Raw genomic sequence first — 20903 nt, forward strand, 5'->3', positions numbered from 1 at the left:
TAGGAGCAGAAAGCTTCATCTTTCTCACGTGGAGTGATTGTTAGAATCTAACTGCTAATTTTGTGGTGAGCTGTCCAACACAACCCACTACAACAGTGCTCCTTCCTAGTACCTGTGAGACATATAAAATGCATGTTCATTTAGTCCAGCATCAAAAGGAAGAGCGTGTAGGTTCCTTCTGTAGCTCTCTCATGGGTTTCTTCAAGGCTTCAGCAGCTGTGGGTGAAGACATGAAGAACAATATTTTTGCTGGCAGTTTCTCTACAACCATGAATATTTAAAATGGTCTTATTAAAAAAGAGACAAGTATCCTGGTTTGGGTGGATTTAATGCTTCATGTTGAAATTCCATTTTTCTACTAATTTAACTGGGAAATCAGTTACAAGTAAGAATTTGGACCTGTATCAAAATCAAAAGTTTGCATCTTCTCCCTCTTCCTTAACAAAATCTGGAAATTGATATCTTGCCCTGGGGTCCACAGTGGATAGCACCCTTTTAAAAGACACCATGACTTAGGTGAGCATAGGGTGGGGGAATTCAAGAACCAAGTCCAGTTCGGAGGGAAATAGCTGAACACTGTAAGCTAAAATTCATGAAAAGCTGTCACCCAGGAAGCAGAGTATTTCAGGTTCATATTATGAGAGGAAGAGAGACTTGTATATCTTTGGAATTCTGTCAGAAACCAGAGGAAGGTATTATGGAAGAAACAGGACTCCTCATCATTTCAGTCCTTTTTACCAGGCAAATAAGCCTTCAACAGTTGCTATTTCATGGCACACATGTCCCATAACTTGCATCAATCGCTGATGTAAGGGATTATTGGCAAAAGTCAAAGAAAACAAAGAATTTCTCAAGCCCTTGACTTTCTCAATAGACCATCATCTTTATGAGATGTCTTAAGGTTAAACATAGACCACAAATAAAACTGAGAAATAGTTAAGAAGAAAAATTACTTTTATTTTGCTGTTGTTCCAAATAAGTTCAAGTATATTTTGTCTCAAGCTGTTATCACCATTATTTCTCTAGAATCTTGTGTAATGCTGCATCCATCATTGGGGAATGCATATGCTACCTTGTCCACAACTCATCTCGAAAACACTGAAGGCAACTGGTGTGGTTTAACCATTAGTATAAACTTTATTCTAGTTCAGTACAGGGTCCTGCCAGTAAATCATTCCACAGCAGCCTTAAGGAAAACTAACTCTGAGAGTCCAGATTCCTGCAAAGGGAGATCTGAATGAGTTGAATTTGGGGCCATGAAGGATATTGTGGCGATCTCCCTACATACATGGAAAGAGTTGCTTCATAGTTTTGTGAACTCTGGAGGCAGGTGTAGGGGAGTAAAAATGATCATAGAGTGGGTGTCCTACCCATCTTTCATCGACCAGCATGTCTGCTCTGCCAGCCTTCAAGGGTTTCTGTTTTTATAGAACAAGCGTGAGTCTCTTTCACTTCTTCATATAGAGTATGAAAATCTCAGAAACACTAGCAGGTAGAGGAATAAAATATTTTGAGAAATGTGTCCCCTAATGCATTTATTTGCACATCTGAAGACCTGAGCCCTCAACCAGGTTGTGGTTGTCCTGAGAGAAGGAATTGTGTCTGTTTCTCCGACACAACTAGATGATCCACCTGATTTTCTTCCCTAGCCCACCTTTATGGGCACATTTGTTCTTAGTAACCTGGGACAAATAGCTTGGTGCCTTTGGCCCAAAGTATCCTCGAATGTGCTATGGGAATGATATGGTATGGACAGGGGTTAAAGGAAATAATATGTGAAAGTACCTTGAGAGCTGTCATCCACTGCACAGTTCTGGTCATGGTATATATATTTGAAGTTCCCTATAGGAAAAGCACTGGACTGCTAACAACAAGATCTGTGGCTTAAACCCATCAGCTGCTCCTCGAAAACCCTACACAGCATCGCTATGCGACTAAAGCAACTTGACAGCACTTAACAATATCAACAACATAATGTCCTGAGAGATTAAAGAAAGCAAAATAATCCTGTTAAGTGAGTTTCTTTGTGCAATGAGCAGATATTTACCATCTCTCACTTCATACTCCTTTTCTTCAAAAGGGAGAACTGTTTTTACCTTGGTAACATGGCAGCACTAGCATCAGAACTTGTCTAGGTATTTTAGGGATAAGAACCAGGATCAGTCCAAAGCTAATTCCCATGAGGTGGTGATCAGACATACCTCCAGTCTCAAACTAGTCATCCCTATCATGACACTCTACTTGTCTTTAAGTGGGTTCTTAAGAATGGAACAGGGTGCAACTTGGATCAGGGACAGGAACCATATAGACAAAATCTAGAAGGCTCCCCAGAAGTGAAGAAGCACTCTCTCAGCTCCTCTTGGCAGTGCAGACCAGCAGGCCCTCTGTCTCTCAGCTGTGCAGGCCTGTCTGCCTCAGCCTGTGCATCCCTAACTAACCCAGCTCATAAGCAGTATAGCAGCTTTGTTCAGCCCACCTAGCTGCCTCTAGCAGCAGGTGTCTCCTGTCACCATTGACTCTGCCCCAGGTCCCTTTCAGACTTCTCGTTGTCTTCAGTGTTCCCACAGTCTGGAAAGGAGCCAGTGGAAATGAACTATGTGCTGCTGGTCTTGGAAGACTTGGAATCCAAGACCAAGAGCCTGGAGACTAACAGCTGCTCACAAGAGAAGCTCTCAGCCCAGGCCAAAGAGGAGGAGGGGACAGTGGCCTTCTGCTGCAGCCTTCAGCCCCAGATTGCCCCCAGTACCCTTTGTGCTACAGGACTTGTTCCCTCCAGAACACTTAAGTACAAGAGAACACCAGTAACTTCCCCGCATGTCTACCTCCTCTTGCCCCTCACTCCAGTCACTCACTGGCCCTTCTCAGAATTTGTTGTTAAGTGCCGTCAAGTCGGTTCTGACCCTTAGCGACCCTGTATAGTGTTTCAAATATATGTGGCGGCTGGTGAGCTTGAACTGCTGACCTTGTGGTTCAAACCAACCTTGCAATCGAGCCCTCAAAATCCACCTCAGTTGCCTGTTTTACATGAAGAGCTACAACAGTGGAATGAGTCTGACCAGAGACCTGCACGAGAGCTGAGTGTTTCAGCTGCCAGCCTCACAGACATGGCTGACTCTGGGTGGGAGCAGCATGTGGGAAAGAAAACCAGGCTGATGCACAGAATAGTTAGTAGATTTATGTACTGTTTTCATAAATGTGAAATGCTGGATAACAAGATGGTTCAATAAGTGAAGAGTAGGAATATAAAAATAAAAACTCCTGGCCCACCGGAGCCACACACTGATAAATCTCCTCTCAGCAAAGCACACTCCCTTCATTTGTATAGTAGGCTGTACGTTCATGCCCATTGATGGAAGTCCATTCTGACTCAGAGACCCAGTAGGACAGAGTAGAACAGCACCACAGGGTTGCCAAGGCTGGAAATCCCTATGGAGCCAGCCCTGCTGCACATCTGTCTCCCACTGAGATTGGTAGTTCAAACCGCCGATGTTTTAGTTAACAGTGTTAACTTAACCACTGTACCACTGGGGCTCCAAGTAGGCTATCGTCATTTTGTTTGCATAGGTTCATTGTTCAAATTGTATAAAATAGACCAAATACAGACAGGCTGAAGCCCATGGCCAGACAAAAAAAAATATCAAACCATTAAGTTGTTTATATTTTACCCAGGAAATGTGATCAGTTGTAAGAAGAGTCACACATTCACTGGGGTAGAAAACTAGAGCAGAAGTAACTCCTTGTGGCTTAGACAGGGAATCACTCAAGGTATTTGACTGAAGACTCAAGGCAAACACAGAGGGGAGTTAATTTCACCACATCCTCCTTTGGCAGAAAATGGTGTAGAGTTGAGGTTTAGGGGGGTGTTTTTTTTTTTTTTTTTTTACTTTTTCTTTCCTGCCAATAAGATGATCTACCTGTTTCTTTTCTAGCTCACCTTCCATATTTTTATTATTAGACCAACCAGAAAGTTTGGGCACCTGTATACTATGGCCACAAAGCCCAACCCCCGCAGCACTGAATTGGGGTGAGGGGACAAGAATATAAGGTGGGATGCAGCAAAGAGGGAGGAGTTAACAGGCAAGTGCCTGTCAACACTTGATTGCATCTTAGTTCAACTCTGTACCACACACACCTTACAGGGTGCCTTCATAAAAGATTGCAAACGTATCAAGTACGTAAGTGAGAGGGAAACCTGATCCCAACCTGGAAGTCTTTGTGATGGTGGCCGGGTAGCCCAGATATCTCAGAACCAGAGAGCCCTACCTAAGTGGATGGTGGGAGTCATGTAGGTGGTGAGGATCACGAAGTTGCCAGGGTCAACATGCAGATAGTTCTCCCCTGAAATGTCTGTGGGACAGAAAGAGTTCTGCATCGTTAAGATGTTTCCTACAAGCTTGTTGAAGCAGGAGGAATATGTTTATTAAATACTTTTAGCAGTTGTATGGTAACACAGTAATCAGTCCTAAGTATATTTGTTGTGTGTGTCTAGATTTTTCTCAGTTGGAGATTTTCTGAAATGAGCTTATCAGACAGCATCAGTCACACTGGATGTCATGTTCATGCCATTCACATTTCTTCCTATTTTAGGTCCTCCTGGTCCCAGGGGTGCCAAAGGTGACAGAGGATCCCAGGGACCGCCTGGTCCAACTGGCAACAAAGGACAGAAAGGAGAGAAGGGGGAGCCGGGTCCTCCGGGCCCAGCTGGTGAGAGAGGCCCAATCGGACCTATTGGCCCCCCTGGAGAACGCGGCGGGAAAGGCTCCAAAGGCTCACAAGGCCCTAAGGGGTCCCGGGGGTCCCCAGGGAAGCCTGGCCCTCAGGGCCCCAGTGGGGATCCAGGACCTTCAGGCCCACCAGGCAAGGATGGACCTGCTGGCCCCCAGGGCCCTCCCGGCTTCCAAGGCCTACAGGGCACTGTGGGGGAGCCTGGAGTACCTGGACCCCGGGGATTGCCAGGTCTGCCAGGGGTGCCAGGCCTGCCTGGTCCAAAAGGCCCTCCCGGCCCCCCGGGCCCATCAGGTGCAGCCGTGCCCCTGGCCCTGCAGAATGTGCCAACCTCAGCACCAGAGGCCAACGGTAAGTATGAGCCCCTTACTGGGTGGGCAGTACACCCTCCACATGCACACTCTTGGCAGCCCCTCTTACTTGTCAGCGAAAACCTTGTGTGGGAAATAACGCACGGACCCCTGCAGCCTTCGCCTTCGCCCTCGCCCTCACGTGGGCACCTGATCAAGTCCTCTTGCTCTTACTTATTTAGCCAGTTAGGGCCCAGAAGACTAAATGTCCCAAACATTTCCTTTATGGAAACCTGAAACTGATCACCTCTGACCCTCCTGCCCCCCCTTTCTGCTTTCCACCCAGGGCATGGGCCCTTCCCCAGTTAACTACATCAGCATGCAGATGGGGCTCTATTCTTGGCACCCAGATGTGATTTCTTTTAAGAAGGTGTTAGGGTGCCTTGATTCCTTTAACTAAACCTTTTTGCAAAATGTTCTACTGTTTTTCATGACAAAACCTATTTTCTCTTTGACCCAAGCCCAATTCCACTTGATCCAGTTTATCGCTGCTGTTTTAGGAGTGCAAGTTTGGGTCTAGGTTCCCACAGCTAGTTGTTTATAGGTTCCATATGATTACAGATTACACTGAACATCTGTGTCTGCCTTGTTTTTGTTGTTGCTTCTGTCATTATAAAGACTCCTCCAGATGCAGAGGAACAAAGACCCAGTCACAGATATTTTCCAGACTATGTGGTTTTAACTACTGTGTAACCCGCACCGCACTACTCTGTACTCGAGTGTCTTTGTTCCTAGCATGTCAGTGGACTGCAGCCATGGGCTCCACACACAGATATGGGAACTATACTTGCTTGCAGTTTAAGCTCTTAAGTATATCTGAAGGAAAAGCATGGTGCTTTTGGCGTATTTTTACCTGTGCTTTAAATCTTTGCACCCCTAGGCTGTCCTCCTCACTGGAAGAACTTCACAGACAAATGCTACTATTTTTCGGTTGAGAGAGAAATTTTTGATGATGCCAAACTTTTTTGTGAAGACAAGTCTTCACATCTTGTGTACATAAATACAAGAGATGAACAGGTATGTTTGCAGCATACTTGGTTTGGGGAAAACTATAATTTAAGGATCGCTTACATCTGGAAAGAGCATGATTACTGGGGACTCAAAGACATCAAGAATTTGTATTCACATAAACATACCCAGAAGGGTCCATTATGGAGATTTGGAGGCTATCCAGTGTCTAGAAGTATTCATGGCATGGAAATTATGTCCTCATGCTTCCTCCTGGAAGACACTGCTTATCAAGCCTGGAGATGCCTAGCTCCTCCCGGTGGCTGTCAGGAGAGTCAGAACACAGAGGAGAAGCCTGTGGGTTAGTCCCAGGCACCTGTGCAGAGAGAAGCAAGAGGCATGATACCATAGGAGTGGGATGAGATGCAAGGGAACAGACATGTGGACCCCCAGCAGCATCAGAAAAGAGCCAAGAAGGCCATCGAGGCAGAGCTACACATGATGAAAGTGACCACGTGATGGGTACTGTCCATGGGTGATGGCCACGCATTAGGCACTCGTGGTCCATGAGCAGTGCAAATGGTTAATGTGCTCAGTTTCTAACCGTAGCCAGAGGCACTGTGGAAGAAAGGACTGGTCATCTACATCTCAAAAATACACCACTGAATCCCCTGTAAAGAAGTTCTATTCTGACACATGTGGGGTTGCCATGAGTCAAAATTAGCTCAATAGCAACTGGTTATGTGTCAAGCATTGTGTGAGGCCTTGTTTTCATTAAACCTTACAGCGACCCTAGAACACAGATACTATTATCCCCATTTTACAGATAAGAAAACCAAGGCCCCGCAAAGTTTAAGTGATTTACTCATGGCACAACTAGTAAATGCAGATCTCAGACTGAGACTGAGGTCTTTTTAGTAGCAATACAAGTGCTTACTCTTGAGTACTACACTCTTCGGTGGCCTTCTGTAAGGGTCTCTTGGAGACAGCCTTGCAAACAGTTGCTCCTTGCAGTTACTGACCAGGATTGAACATATAAAGGAGAGTGGTTAGGTTCCTGGGCTTTACAACATTCAGACCTGAGTCCTGTCACAGCTCAACCACGTGGTATTTCTGTTTTCTGTTTTTTTTTGAGTCAGTCCAACTCATGGGATGTGTGTCAGAGTAGAACTAGGCTCCATAGGGTTTACAACAGCTGATTTTTAACAAGTAGATGACTAGGTATTTCTTCAAGGTGCCTCTGGTTGGACTCACCAGTGTGCACTCAAGCTTCCAGCCACCGCTTAACGATTTGCACCACACTGGGAGTCCTGTTATCTTTGTCACCTATGTTGTCATAAGGACTGAAAGACACAATCCAGGCAGCACACCTGGTGTGGTACCCAGCCCAAAGCAAGGGCTCCATGGTGATATGGTAATGGTGTAATTAGGACAAGGAAGGGCTGGACAGTGGACAGGAAAAGAAGCCTAGTGGAATTCATTGAGTTATCTAGGTGAGTTGAGGAAGAGCACCACTTTCATATCACTTGTAAACCAAAAGGAAAACTTCCAAAGCCCCAAAAGCAGTACAATACAAGTATAGTGAAGAAGAGAAAAGTAAGAATGGTGTCCATGTTCCAACAAATGTCATCTTTTAAATTGTCCTTTTTTCTAAACGTTCTTTAAAAGTCCCTTGGCATCTGTTCCCAGAAATAATAACGCACTTTCACTCTTTTTTTTCAGCAATGGATTAAAAAGCAGATTGTAGGGAAAGACAGCCACTGGATTGGCCTCACGGACTCAGAGCAGGAGAATGAATGGAAATGGCTGGACGGGACGTCACCAGAGTATAAGTGAGTGCTCAGCATCTGCCACACTGGGAGATGCCAACTCTTCTGCTTTGCACCTCTTACCCAGTCCCCTAGGAGTTCTTTATTAGTAACCTTCGTTCCTAGACACTCAGCTCACACTGAGAGCCTGGGTCTCAGTTACATGGTTCTTAGTTCTGTGAAGGGACATGGTGGGTTGAGGCTCTGTATGCTGTAAAGTAGGTTTTAGTTTTGTTTTTCTTTTTGTGGAATTGAAATTTTTTCATTGCAAAGAAAAAACATGATAAGTGATTCCTAAAACTACACCGAAGGGCACTGCTGGCTGAGGTGTGTTCTTTATGTTCTATATCAATGGAGAAAAGATTGAAGTTGTCAAGGACTTCATTCTTCTTGGATCAACTGTCAACACTCGCGGAAGTAGCAGTCAAGAGATCAGACGACGTATTGCACTGGGCAAATCTGCTGCACAGGAACTTTTTAAAGTATTGAAGAGCAGAGATGTCAGCTTGAGGACTAGGGTGCGCCTGACCCAGGCCATTGTGTTTTCAATAGCCTCATATGGATGCAAAAGCTGGACAGTGAATAAGGAGGATCCTAGAAGAATTGATGCCTTTGAGTTGTGGTGTTGGAGGAGAATACTGAAAGTGCCATGGACTGCCAAAAGAACCAATAGATCTGTTTTGGAAGAAGTGCAGCCAGAGTGCTCCTTGGAGGCCAGGATGGCTAAGCTTCGTCTCTCCTACTTTGGACATATTGTCCGGAGAGAATAGTCGTTGGAGAGGGATGTCATGCTGGGTAGGGTGGAGGGTCAGAGAAAAAGAGGAAGACCTCCAACGAGATGGATCGGCCAGGTGGCATCATTGATGGACTCAAATGTGGCAGCGGTAGTGAGGTTGGCCCAGGATCGGACATTGTTTCGTTCTGCTGTGCATGGGGTCGCTCTGAGTCGGTTCCAACTCGATGGCACCTGACAACAACAACGAGAGCTAACAGGGCCCTAACCGCTCCAGGCACAGGCCGAGTTCACCTTGAAATGTCTCTGAGAAGCGCTTCAGAATGGCAGTCGGTGCCTCTGTGGCAGAACAGGTTCTGCCCAGAGTGTGATTTTAAAATATGATTTATGACCCTCATACAAACTAGGTGTTCGAGTAGACCACAAACAGAACCGCATTGAGAGAACCATTTTCTGAATGATTTAAGCTGTCTTGAGACTCAGATGGGACCCAAGTTCTATAAAGGCAGCAACGAAGACTAGGACCATTTCATTTTCATGGAGCACTGGGGTGGGGCGGGGGGACAGGAATGGAGGCTCCATGAGTCTCATCTTGACCCTACCTGTCTTAGTCTCCAACGGCTGCTATAAATACCAAAAAGTGAGTGGCATTAATGAACAGAAATTTATGATCTCATAGTTCTGAAGTAAAGAAGTTCAAAGCACCATGTGATTAGGGGGATGCTTTCTCTGAAGGTTGTAGGGGAAGAGTCTTCCTGTGTCTGCCAGCTTCTGGTAGCTGCAGATGTTTCTTAGCTTGCAGATACATCTTTACATGGCATCTGACTTCCCCCTACATGTGTCTCTGTGTCTGTCTGTCCTCCCCTGTTAAAAGACATCACTCAGAAGGAATTATGACCTACCTACTCCTGTATAATCTCATTAATTTAACTGACAACATCTTCAAAATATGGTACAAGGGGTAGGGATGCAGCATATCTTTGTGGAGGGCACAGTGCAATCTATAACATTAGTCCCAGCTGACTAAACTGTGCCCGTTTCAATTTTACTCTTTCTTTCTCCTGCTTTGCCTCTAGTGGATGCAAAACTATGCAAACAATAATGACCCAAATGGAACAGAATACATGTAAGTCCACTTATGAGTAGTCATTAGAGCATATGACACAGACAAGCAGGACCCTGCAGTGCAGCCTTGCAGCCTTGGAAAGAAATTTTTGAAGGTGGCCAGAGGCCAAGCAGCTTCCTCACTGGTGGTGTTGCCAGCCTGGGATACAAAAAGTGTGGTGCTTCAGGCCTAAGGCAGTGTCATACTCCTGAGGCACAGAATCGTATCCACTCAAGAGCAGGGAGTAAGGACCCAGAGGTGACAGGCCACGTGGGGTTTTTGCAAAGCTTCTGTGCGCATGTGTGTGCTATACACCTGGGGAGACACAGGTGGATGAGTGCTTGCATCTCCTCAATTTGAAGAGCATCATTAGAGGATGTAGGTGAAAATCTGACTAAGATCATCTCATTTTTACAAAGCAAGAGGCCAAGCATTGAGGCAGAACACTTGGGATTTTAGGTCAATTCCACGTGAGGCTCAAACTGACCCAAGGGCGAGCGGGTACCTGTTAAGGGCTGTTCTCTCTGTGCTTCTCCTCGGGAGAGGAGGCTACCCCCCAGCTGGCACCATGGAGGTTTGCCTGAGCTACCCAAGGAAAGGCCCAGCCTGGCTAGGTGCCCCACAAATGAAGAGTTATGAGGTAGCATCTAAAAAACAGCAGAGGGTCAGAGGTGGGGGAATAGGCAGAGATGATGAAAAGGTACATCTATTTCTTTGACAGAAGTTGCCAAGATCTTCTTTGTAAAGCAAGTCAGCTGAAAAACAAAATCTGTCTCCTCCACTTTTCTTACTGCCATAAATGCAAACAAGCTCTGGGTTAGACTCACTGAGAAATTCAATCTTAAGTCTGACTCCAAGAACACACTGTATTGGCCCACGTGGAATGGATTGAGCAGGAACATCATTGTCAGTGCCAGCTCTCCCAGGATGAAACTCTTCTCCTCTTCCCTAGGCTCCATTGATAATTAGGTGATTTTAGAGGAGCCTGCCAGCAGTGGCACCTGGGACCCTCAGAAGGATTGAGATACTTTTATTTGGAACTGAGTCCCCAGACACAGCCACTACCCCGGAGCTCCCCCCAGAGGCTTGGCTCCGACACCCAGACAGAGCCCTGACCCTGCGTCTCATTTTCCTCAGAAAGGAACACTTAGGATGGCCAAAGCTTCAGAATCAAATTTTAAAAGCAAGAATAAATTAAGCAAACATATTATGAAGTCTCAATAATGGAAAGCTAACTTAACTTGACATACAATAATAAACATGGCACAGATGAGACAAAGAGCTAGTGCAGGCACGTGGAGAGAGTCCAGGCTCCGGAATCAATGATTTCTGGGTTCAAGGTCTTGGCTCAGCACTCCATCGTTATGTGAGCTGCCGCAAGTTATGCACCATGCAAAATCTTCACGTGCTCCAGTGATGAAATGAATATCACGAAAGTCCCAGCCTCTGTGTTGTGAAAGTAAAATGAGAAAATTATCTACAAGAGGACTTCAAAAAGTTCATGGAAAAAATTCCTTTATCTTCCTCCATTTTTCCAGCATTAGTATCATTCTTGGCACACAGGTAGTACTCGAGAAATGTTACCTAGTAGGATAAGCACTGGACTGCTAACCAACAGATCAGCAATTCAAACCCACCAGCTACTCCTCAGAAACCCTGTACAGGGTTGGTATGAGTCAGAACTGAGTCAACATCACTTAACAATAGCCGCAACAAATATTCCTATTATTATTACTAATATTGGCATAATCATAAATATTATATATAACAGCAACTGCAGGATAATAAAAACTAAAAACCTGTTGCTGTCAAATGGATTCTGACTCATGGCAGCCCCATGTGCTACCTAGGGTTTTCTTGGCTGTTATTCTACAGAAACAGATTCCAGGCTTTTCTTCCATGTGGTCAGTGGATGGGTTCAAACCACCAACGTTTAGGTTAGTTGTATGCCATCAAAGTGGTTCGGGCTCATTGTGACTCTATATAGGGTTTCTAAGACTTTAAATCTTTTCAGGAGCAGAAAGCCTCATCCTTCTCCTGTAGTGAGTTTGAACTGTTGATCTTGTGGTCATTGTTTACTGCTTAACTTATGGAGCCACCACATTCCTTTAGGTTAGTAATCAGGTGCAGAACCATTTGCATCACCCAACTACCTGCAGAATACTACTCCCTAGTGTGTATGCTAGTCCTGGTGTGATGCTGTGGGATAAAGCATGGACCACAAAGTCAGTTTGAACCACAAAGTCAGCAGTTCAACCTTAGCAGTCGTTCCTTGGAAACCCTATACGGGGTCGCTATGAGTCAGACCTAACTCAATGGCACTTAACAACAGCAAGTACCACATGTATGCATTTTACAGCGTATTGATTGAAAGGTCACAGGCAGATCTCAAAATAGGCTTCTGGAAAAGAAAAATATTTTGCCATGATCTAGTGCCAGAGACCCAAGTGATGGGGACTAGACTTCAGGCTTTCAAAGGTTCCCCGCATGTACAAATGCCCCCCAAAACCTCTCCTCCTCCTCTTCCCTTTTGTGATCTCCAAGTGTTGGCCCAGCCACCTTCTTCCTACTGCCCCAACAGTGGTTTCTGGACCTGACCCCTGCCCATGCCTTGCTGCATGAAGGTGACAGAGGAATTACGTTTAATAGCTTTCCTCTGACCCTTTTGCCACCAATACACACATAGCCCTTTAGAAATTGTTTATGGTTTTTATGGTTACTAATAAAAAGTTGAGAACGAGAATGCTTAAATAAAAAGCAAACAAAAAGCAGTGGTCATGTGGAAAAGATGCCAAGGACTGCAGGGGTCACCCAGGATAAACCTGAACTAAGCTTTATCCCCAGTGAATCATATGCCTGACTCATTGAATCACATGGTAATTTCTACATTGAAACAGGACAGGCTAGTTGAAAAAAGAGCAAGCCAGTTCATAGACCTGGTGGACATCTATGTTAGTTGGTACTACATAGTTTGTAAGGGGTACTGGTGTGGCGCTGTGGGTTAATGCGCCAGACTGCAAAGCCGTTTGAACTGCAAGGTCGGTGGTTCAAACTCACCAGCTGCTCCTTGGAAACCCTATACAGGATCGCTATGAGTCGGAATTGACTCAACGGCACTTCACAACAACAACTTAGTTTGGAAAGACTAAAGTTCTGCATTCTACTTTGGTGAGTAGTGTCGGGGTCTTAAAAGTTTTCAAATAGCTATCTAAGATACATCTATTGATCTTCCTATCTGGAGCAAAGAAGTGTGAAGAAAACCAAAGACTCAAAGGAGCAATTAGTCCAAAGAATGAATGGACCACATGAACCACAGCCTCCGTGACCCTGAGATCAGAAGAACTAGACGATACCCAGCTGCCACTGCCAATCTCTCTGAATGTAATAACAGAAGGTCCTAACAGAGTGAGAGAAAAATGCAGAAGAGAAAATCAAATTCACAAAAAAGATCGGACTTAATGATCTGACAGAGACTGGAGAAATCCTCTAGACTATGACCCTAAGACCTAGACTTGAAGCCATTCCTGTAGACCACCTGTCAGCCAAACATTAAACAGGCCCATAAAATAAAACAACAACACCCAAGAAGAACATGTTCCTTAGAGCAACAGATTACATGAGATCAAAAGAATATTTACCTAAAAACAAAGGCAGGAATGGGTCAAAATTTGGGTGACACGAAAAGGGGAACCCAGGGCAGGAATAGGGGGAAGGTTAGCACATTGTGGAGAATGCATCCAATGTCATGGAATTCTTCGTATCCAAACTATTGAAAATTAATTTACTCTGTAAACTTGCACCAAAAGCATAGTAAATCTTTAATATAGAAAAAAAAAGAACAGGATCTCAATTCTATCACCATTTTTTAAAAAAGGTAGAAAAACTAATCACCAGTTTTATTTGTAAAGGAGAGACCCAGATAAGCAAAGCACTACTGAAAAAGAAGACCAAAGTAAGAAAGCTCATACTTCCCAATCTAAAACTACTATACAGCTACAGCAGCCAAAACAACCTGATACTGGTATAACAACAGACACATAGCTCAATAGAATAAAATTGAGAACCCGGAAGTAAATCTGTCCACCTATAGACAGCTGAGGACTGCTCTGGTACCATAGTGGTTACAAATCGGGCTGCTAACCTCGAGGCCGGCAGTTCTCAACTACCAGCTGTTCCGCGAGAGAAAGATGAGGCTTTCTGCTCCCGTAAAGATTTACAGCCTCAGAAACCCTGTACAGGGTTGCAATGAGTCAGTTCCGACTCCACGGCACATAACCACCAACCACCATACATAGCTGATCTATGACAAAGGGCCAAAAACTCACTAAATGGGGAAAAGATAGTCTAACAAATGATGCTGGAAAAACTGGATATTCATATGCAGAAAAAAGATACAGGACTCATATGTCACACCTTATACAAAAATAAACTCAAAATGGATCAAAGACCTACATGCAAAATCTAAAACTATAAAAGACCATCAAAGAAAAATAGGGACACACTTAGGCAACCTAATACATGGCATAAATGCACTAACAGATAGTAGAAGTTGGACTAGATGACTGGAATCTTCTAAAAATTAGACAGTTATACACATCAAAAGATTTCACCAAGAGCAAAAAGAACTCACAGAGAGGGGTGCAAATTTTGGTAATGACATATCAGACAAGGAACTGACCTCCAAAATTTATAGGAAACAAACAACAAAAAGACAAATAATCCAATTTAAAACTGGCAGAGGACATGAGCCACATGTCACCAAAGATCCTGAGTCAGCCAGCAAGCATGAAGAAATGCTCAAGGTCATTAGCCATTAGAGAAATACAAGTCAAAACAAGGATAGATTATCTCACTCCAGCATTAATAGAAAAATTCAAAAAACAACAAGAAAAATGCTGGTGAGGATGTGGAGAGACTGGAACCCTTATATGCTGCTGGTAGGACTATTAAATGTACAACCTCTGTGGAAACAGTATGACTCTTCCTTAAAAAGTTCAAAATAGAAATACCATCTAGTGCAGTCATCCCACTCCTAAGTATATATCCTAGAGAAGTAAGATCTGCAACATGAATAGATACATATGTATTCATGGTCATCCAGCTCTAATCACAATAGCAAAAAGGCATAAACAACCTAAATGCCCATCGAAGGATGAATGGGTAAACGTACACACAATGGAATGCTATGCAATGTTATTAAAGAGTAACAATGAACCTGCAAAACAGCTCATAACATGAATGAACCTGGAGGACATACTAAGTGAAGCTTGTTGTTGTTGTTGTTAAGTACCGTGGAGTCGGTTCCGACTCATAGCGACCCTGCACAGGGTTTCCGAGGCTGTAAATCTTTACGGGAGCAGAACGCCTCACCTTTCTCCCGTGGAACCGCTGGTAGTTTCGAACTGGTGACCTTGAGGTTCACAGCCCGATTCGTAACCACTACGCTACCAGAAGTGAAGCTAGTCAACCAAAAAAGGACAAATGTTTTAGGACACCATTCTTATTATAGATAGTCAAGAAAAGGTTTTCACAAAAAAACAACAACAAAAATTGTTTTGGTGGTTACCTGTGGTAGGAGGGGAAGAGAAGGTAAATCACTAACTTAAAGGTATGTGTGTGACTGTTTGTGTGTCTGTGTGTGTTTTCAGCAAGTCGGTTCCAACTCATTTGTTGTTGTTATTAAGTGCTATCTGAATAGAGTTTCCAAGGAATAGCTGGTGGATTGCCCAGTGCTTGTCTTACAGCGCCACACTTAGACTCCAGAGGGTAGGCACTTACTAACTTGGGTGAAAAGGAAAACCATACACAGGGTAAGTCAAAAAGTATTGCTATAAAATCATAGAAACCTTTATTAAACAAAAATATCAAAATGTGAAATTCTTGTTTCTTGACATGTCCTCCCTCTAAGTCTATGTACTTCTGAAGGCAGTGTTTCCATCTCTCTAACCCTGACTCAAGCCATGGTATTTCCAATAACCTCATCTGCATGCAAAAGCTGGACAGTGAATAAGGAAGACCGTAGAAGAGTTGATACTTTTGAATTGTGGTGTTGGAGGAGAATATTGAAAGTGCCATGGGCTGCCAAAAAAACAAACAGATCTGTGTTGGAAGAAGTGCAGCCAAACTTCGTCTCTCATACTTTGGACATATTGTCAGGAGGGACCAGTCGCTGGAGAAGGATATCATGTTTGGTAAGGTGGAGGGTCAGAGAAAAAGAGGCAGGCCCCCAACGAGATGGATTGGCTAAGTGGCAGCATCGATGGACTCAAGCGTGGCAACAATAGTGAGGTTTGCCCAGGACCAGACAGTGTTTTCTTCTGTTGGGCATAGGGTCGCTATGAGTCGGTACCTACTCGATGACACATAACAACAACAAACCCTTCCCCTAAAGAATTCTGTGCTTTTCAATTTACACCATGTCCAAACAGCAGTTTTGACCTTCTAAAGGGATTCAAGTCATGGTCCTTTTCAGTGCTAAGTATTAGAAACAAAAAAGAATTCTGAATGGGCAAGATTAGGGCTGTAGGTTAGATGGGATACGGTTTTCCATTGAAATTCTCATAGAACAGCCGTAACTACCTTCAAAGAATAGAAGGTACATTGACATATTGGAAAAACAGGCCTCAGCACAACTTTCCTGACCTTTTTGTCACAAACAGCATTTTCAGTTTTCTTAAAATGTCTTTATAAGAAACCCCTGTGATTATCTATGTCCTTTAAGAAAAATCTATCAAGATTACCACTTTGTAATCCCAGAAAACAGTCATCATAATTTTCCGGGCTGAATTCTCTCCCTTGAATTTAACTGGCTGAGCAGAACCCCTTGGAAACTACTGTTTTGGGGGCCTATTTTTTTTTTAAGTAAGGAGGCACTCACTCATCTCTGCCCAGAAATTTGGAAGACTACTATCTGGCCAACTGATTGAAAGAGAGCCATATTTGTGCCCATTCCAAAGAGAGGGACCCATCAGAATGCGGAAATCATCAGACAATCTCTTTGATAGCCCATGCAAGTAAAGTTTTGCTAATGGTAATACACAAACGGCTGCAAGCATACATTGACAGAGAACTTCCAGAGGTTTGAGCCGGATTCAGAAGAGGCTCTGGAATGAGGGATATGATTACTGATGTCCGATGGATCTTGGCTGAAAGCAGAGAATATCAAAAAGAGGTTTGCCCAGAATTGGGCAGTGTTTCCTTCTGCTGTGCATCAGGTCGCTACGAGTCGGTACCGACTCGATGACATCTAACAACAACAACAGTTTTTTTAAGGTAACCAAAGAAGACTAACACAAGTAAGTATATTATGAAGAGAACTTGTCTCCAGACATCCACTGATTGTAGAGATGTGTTTAAACATGTTTTGTCTGGAATAAAACCAAGCATGTATGAACTGGAACCCCAGTAGCAGTACTTTTCAACTTACCCTTGTACAGTCAGGGTGAGGTCAGCAAAAAATTATCCAAGACAAAGGAAAACACTGGAGGACTACCAGAGTTAAAGACAACAAAGGTGAATCCTATTATATACACACAGTGCTGCAATAACAGTAATAACTAATCTAGGAGTAGATTATAGATATGTAAGCTAAACAGGTGTGGGAGGAGAATGGGACTATGCCCATGAATAGGTTTGACAGAGGATATTTCTACAAACAAAGGGATATGTAAAGTTCATTGAAAACTTGAATTAAAAAATAATGAAAAATTTCTGCAAACTTTTTGAAGCTCCCTCATATGTATTTGGAGTCCTGGTGTGGTACTGTAGGATAAGCCCTGGACTGTTAACCACAAAGTCACCAGTTCAAACCCACCAGCCACTTCTTGGAAACCATATATAGGGTCACCTAGAATTAGAATTGAATCAGTGGCACTTAACAACAACAACAATCGGAAACAAAGTTATAAAAACTTCTTAGCCATAACCCAGCCCCTTGAAGGAATGAGTTGCTGAGTCTGGAGGCTCAAGACTGTAGTCTCAGGGGACAGCAAGGTCAGTTGGCATAACCTAGTCCACTATGACAGTATTCTACAGCCTACATTGATTAGCAGTGACTTGGGTCGTCAAAGCTTGTGAGCAGTCATCAAAGGAATAATGTAACTACTGTTGGTTTCTATCTATCCAGAGGAAAAAGAGTGAAGAAAATCTAAGATATCTGGAAGTAATTAGTCCAGAGGAACTAATATTCTATGCAAACTTCAGTCTCCATGACTTGAAACCAGAACTCTACTGACCCCTCTGAAAGGAATCACAGTAGAAGGTTCTAGAGAGAGTGGGGGGAAAATGTGGAATAAAACTCAGACTATTAAAAAGAAGCAGTCCTCCTGGTCAGATAGAGACTGGTAGAACCCCAATACTGTGGCCTGTAGTCTCCCTTCAAACCTGGAGCTGTACTCATTCCCTTGGGTCATTGTTCAGCCAAACAGTAACACAGTGGTTATGAATTGGGCTGTGAACCACAAGGTCAGCAGTTCGAAACTACCAGCTGTTCCATGAGAGAAAGATGAGGCTTTCTGCTCCCATAAAGATTTACAGCCTCGGAAACCCTGTACAGGGTCATTGTGAGTTGGAACCAACTCCACGGCACTTAACAACAACAACAATGTGAACAGTAACACAGGAAGATAGATACTTATTAGAACAATCAACCATTTGCGATCAAAAGGTCAGTATTTATCCAAGGACAATATCCAGAAGGGTTAGTAAAGAAAGGAAACAGGAAACACAGCGAGGAAGTGGGATGAGTAATATTAACATTGTGGAGATTACAATCAATGACATAAAATATGTATGAATTTCACAATGGAAAATTGATTTGCTCTATAAACCTTCACCCAATCCATAATAGAAAGTTAAAAAAAAAAAAAAAAGAAGCGACCATTAGGGAAAAGACAGGTATGAGTTGAAATCTTCAATGGGCTCAGGATGAGTCCCTTGACAGGGTTCCCAGGTACTTCTCATCCAAAGCCCTATACAGTTTCCAAAGAAAAACTGGAGGTCTGGCATAGATTATCAAGATTTTGCATGCCAATTAAGAAAACCCAATAGTTCTTTCCAAAGAAAGACAGCTGGCCATCTTGTACACATTCACACACACACAAACACTGTTCTGATGTTGTCAATTCACCACAGACCTGTAAAAACTTCCTTCTGGGTTAGCACCAGTCCCCTCATCGCAGATTGGATCCCCTCACCTTGGTTTTATTCCAAACAAATACCTATGGTCCTTAATAATAGTAGGTGAATTATCAGTGATGTCTCTGTGGGCCAGTCTCCGTGCTGTCCTAAAGTATGTTGACTAGAGTAAGCGGTCTTATTCTCCAGAACCATGTCATGATCAAGAGAACACCACAGTCCTAAATGCACATACACCAACTAGCACAGCATCAAAGTACATGGAAGATAAACTGACAAAACAGGAAGACGAAATAGCCAAATTCACAATTACACTTGGAGATCTCAACACTGTATTCTCAGTATTCAATTCAAGAAAATAGAAAAAATCAATAGGAATATAGTATACTTAAACTTTGTATTGATTATGGAATACTTTTACCCAACAACCATGAATATACGTTCTTTTCAAATGCATATGATACATTTACCAAGATAAAACTGTGTGCTGGACCATGAAACAAGTCTCAATAAAAGAGTTGAAATTATGTAGTATATATTCTCAGACCATAGCAGAATTAAATTAGAAATCAATAACAGAGAGCGATATCTAGAAAATACCTCAAATATTTGGAAATTAAATGATAACATTTCCAAACAACTCTTGGGCCAAAGAATAAATCATGATGAGAGTTCAAAAATGTTTTGAAGCAAATAAAAGCACAACATATTAAAATCTGTGAGACGTAGGAAAAACAGAGGCACATCTATAGCTTTAAAATGCTTTTATTAAAAAAGATAAAAAGTCAAATGTCACTCATCTAAGCATCTACCTTAAGTGGGTAGATTAAAAAAGAGTAATTGTCCCCCAAGTAAGTAGAAAGAAAGAATAAAGACCAGAAAGCAATGAAATGGGAAGAAAAGAAAAAAAAAAAGACAAACAACAGGAAAAGCAGTGAAACAGGAGTATGCTATTACTATTCTTAATAGAAGAAATATAAGTTATGTCATCTGGCAGAGGTATGGGGATATCAGAACAAATAGGACATTGTTTCTACACAGTTTCTCAGAGCAGACTGTAAGGTCGCCTCGCTGCTCACCCTGCCTGCCCTTTCCCCACTTTAGACCCCAAGAGATGTGGCATTCTTCTCGAAGTCTTCCCTAATATTTGAGTCACTTCCTGATTGCACTGCACAGGACGACAAGTGGAGTGGAGTGGCCCAAACAGTTAAGCATTCAGCTGCTAACCAAAGGTTGGTGATTCGAACCCACCTAGAAATTCTTTAGGAGAAACAATTAGTGATCTATTTCCAAAATGCCAGTCACTGAAAACCCTATGGGGTGTAATTCTACTCTGATGTACATGGATTACCCTGTTGTGGTTGGTAAGTGCCATGGAGTCAGTTCCGACTTATAACAACCCTGTACAGTGCTTTCAGGGAGCGGTTGATGGGTTTGAACCGCCAACCTTGTAGTTAGCATTCCAGTGTTTATCCTACAACGCCACACCAGGCATGAGTTGGAACCAATTCCACAGCAACTGGTTTGAGTTTTATTTGTTTATGTTGTCAAGTTGAGAGTTACCGCTTTTATCTTTAAATCACGAAGTAAATATGGGTTGGTTTTCTGTTCATGTCAACTGTTCCATAAATTATATATAGTGTTTTTAACAGTAAGGGATCATAGTGGTGGGGGCTAGATGAAGAGTCTTAGACGTCATGTAATTCTATAATGACCCACTCTAATTCATGCGTCACACTTCTACCAGAGTGGCACAGCCTCAAGCCACCAGAGAGGAAATCTTCCACAAGACAAACCAGAGTAGTGACAGAAAATTCTACAGCAAAGAAATGTTTCTCACTACTAAGATTTTCCTGCTGTGAGGCCAGGCCCTTACCAGCAGAAGTTTCTTGGCCATGAGACTGCAGTGAGTCTGTGGTTGAGGGGAAAGTACTAAGTTGTAAAGTTGGAAGCAGACATTTCTAAGATTGAAAATTGGTTTTTTGCCTCCAGTGGGCTAAACCCACAATCCTGGAGGAGGTTCACACCCACCAGCTGATGTGCTTGTGTATTTCCAGCTCCCTGGAACAGTGAATGGTAATGTTTCCAGGGTTCCTGGG

General features: G+C 43.2%; 1 protein-coding gene across 1 annotated transcript in view; it reads left to right on the forward strand.

The window, feature by feature from the left end:
• The window catches only part of COLEC12 (collectin sub-family member 12), a 294512-nt gene that overhangs the window by 265506 nt on the left and 8103 nt on the right, over positions 1 to 20903 (forward strand). Inside the window, exons 8-10 of the mRNA XM_006867297.1 lie at positions 4588 to 5076; positions 5956 to 6092; positions 7746 to 7855. Coding sequence (XP_006867359.1) covers positions 4588 to 5076; positions 5956 to 6092; positions 7746 to 7855 — 736 coding nt within the window. The remainder of the gene's footprint in view (positions 1 to 4587; positions 5077 to 5955; positions 6093 to 7745; positions 7856 to 20903) is intronic.

The sequence above is a fragment of the Chrysochloris asiatica genome, unplaced genomic scaffold (assembly GCF_000296735.1).
Source record: "Chrysochloris asiatica unplaced genomic scaffold, ChrAsi1.0 scaffold00103, whole genome shotgun sequence".
NCBI lineage: Eukaryota > Metazoa > Chordata > Mammalia > Afrosoricida > Chrysochloridae > Chrysochloris > Chrysochloris asiatica.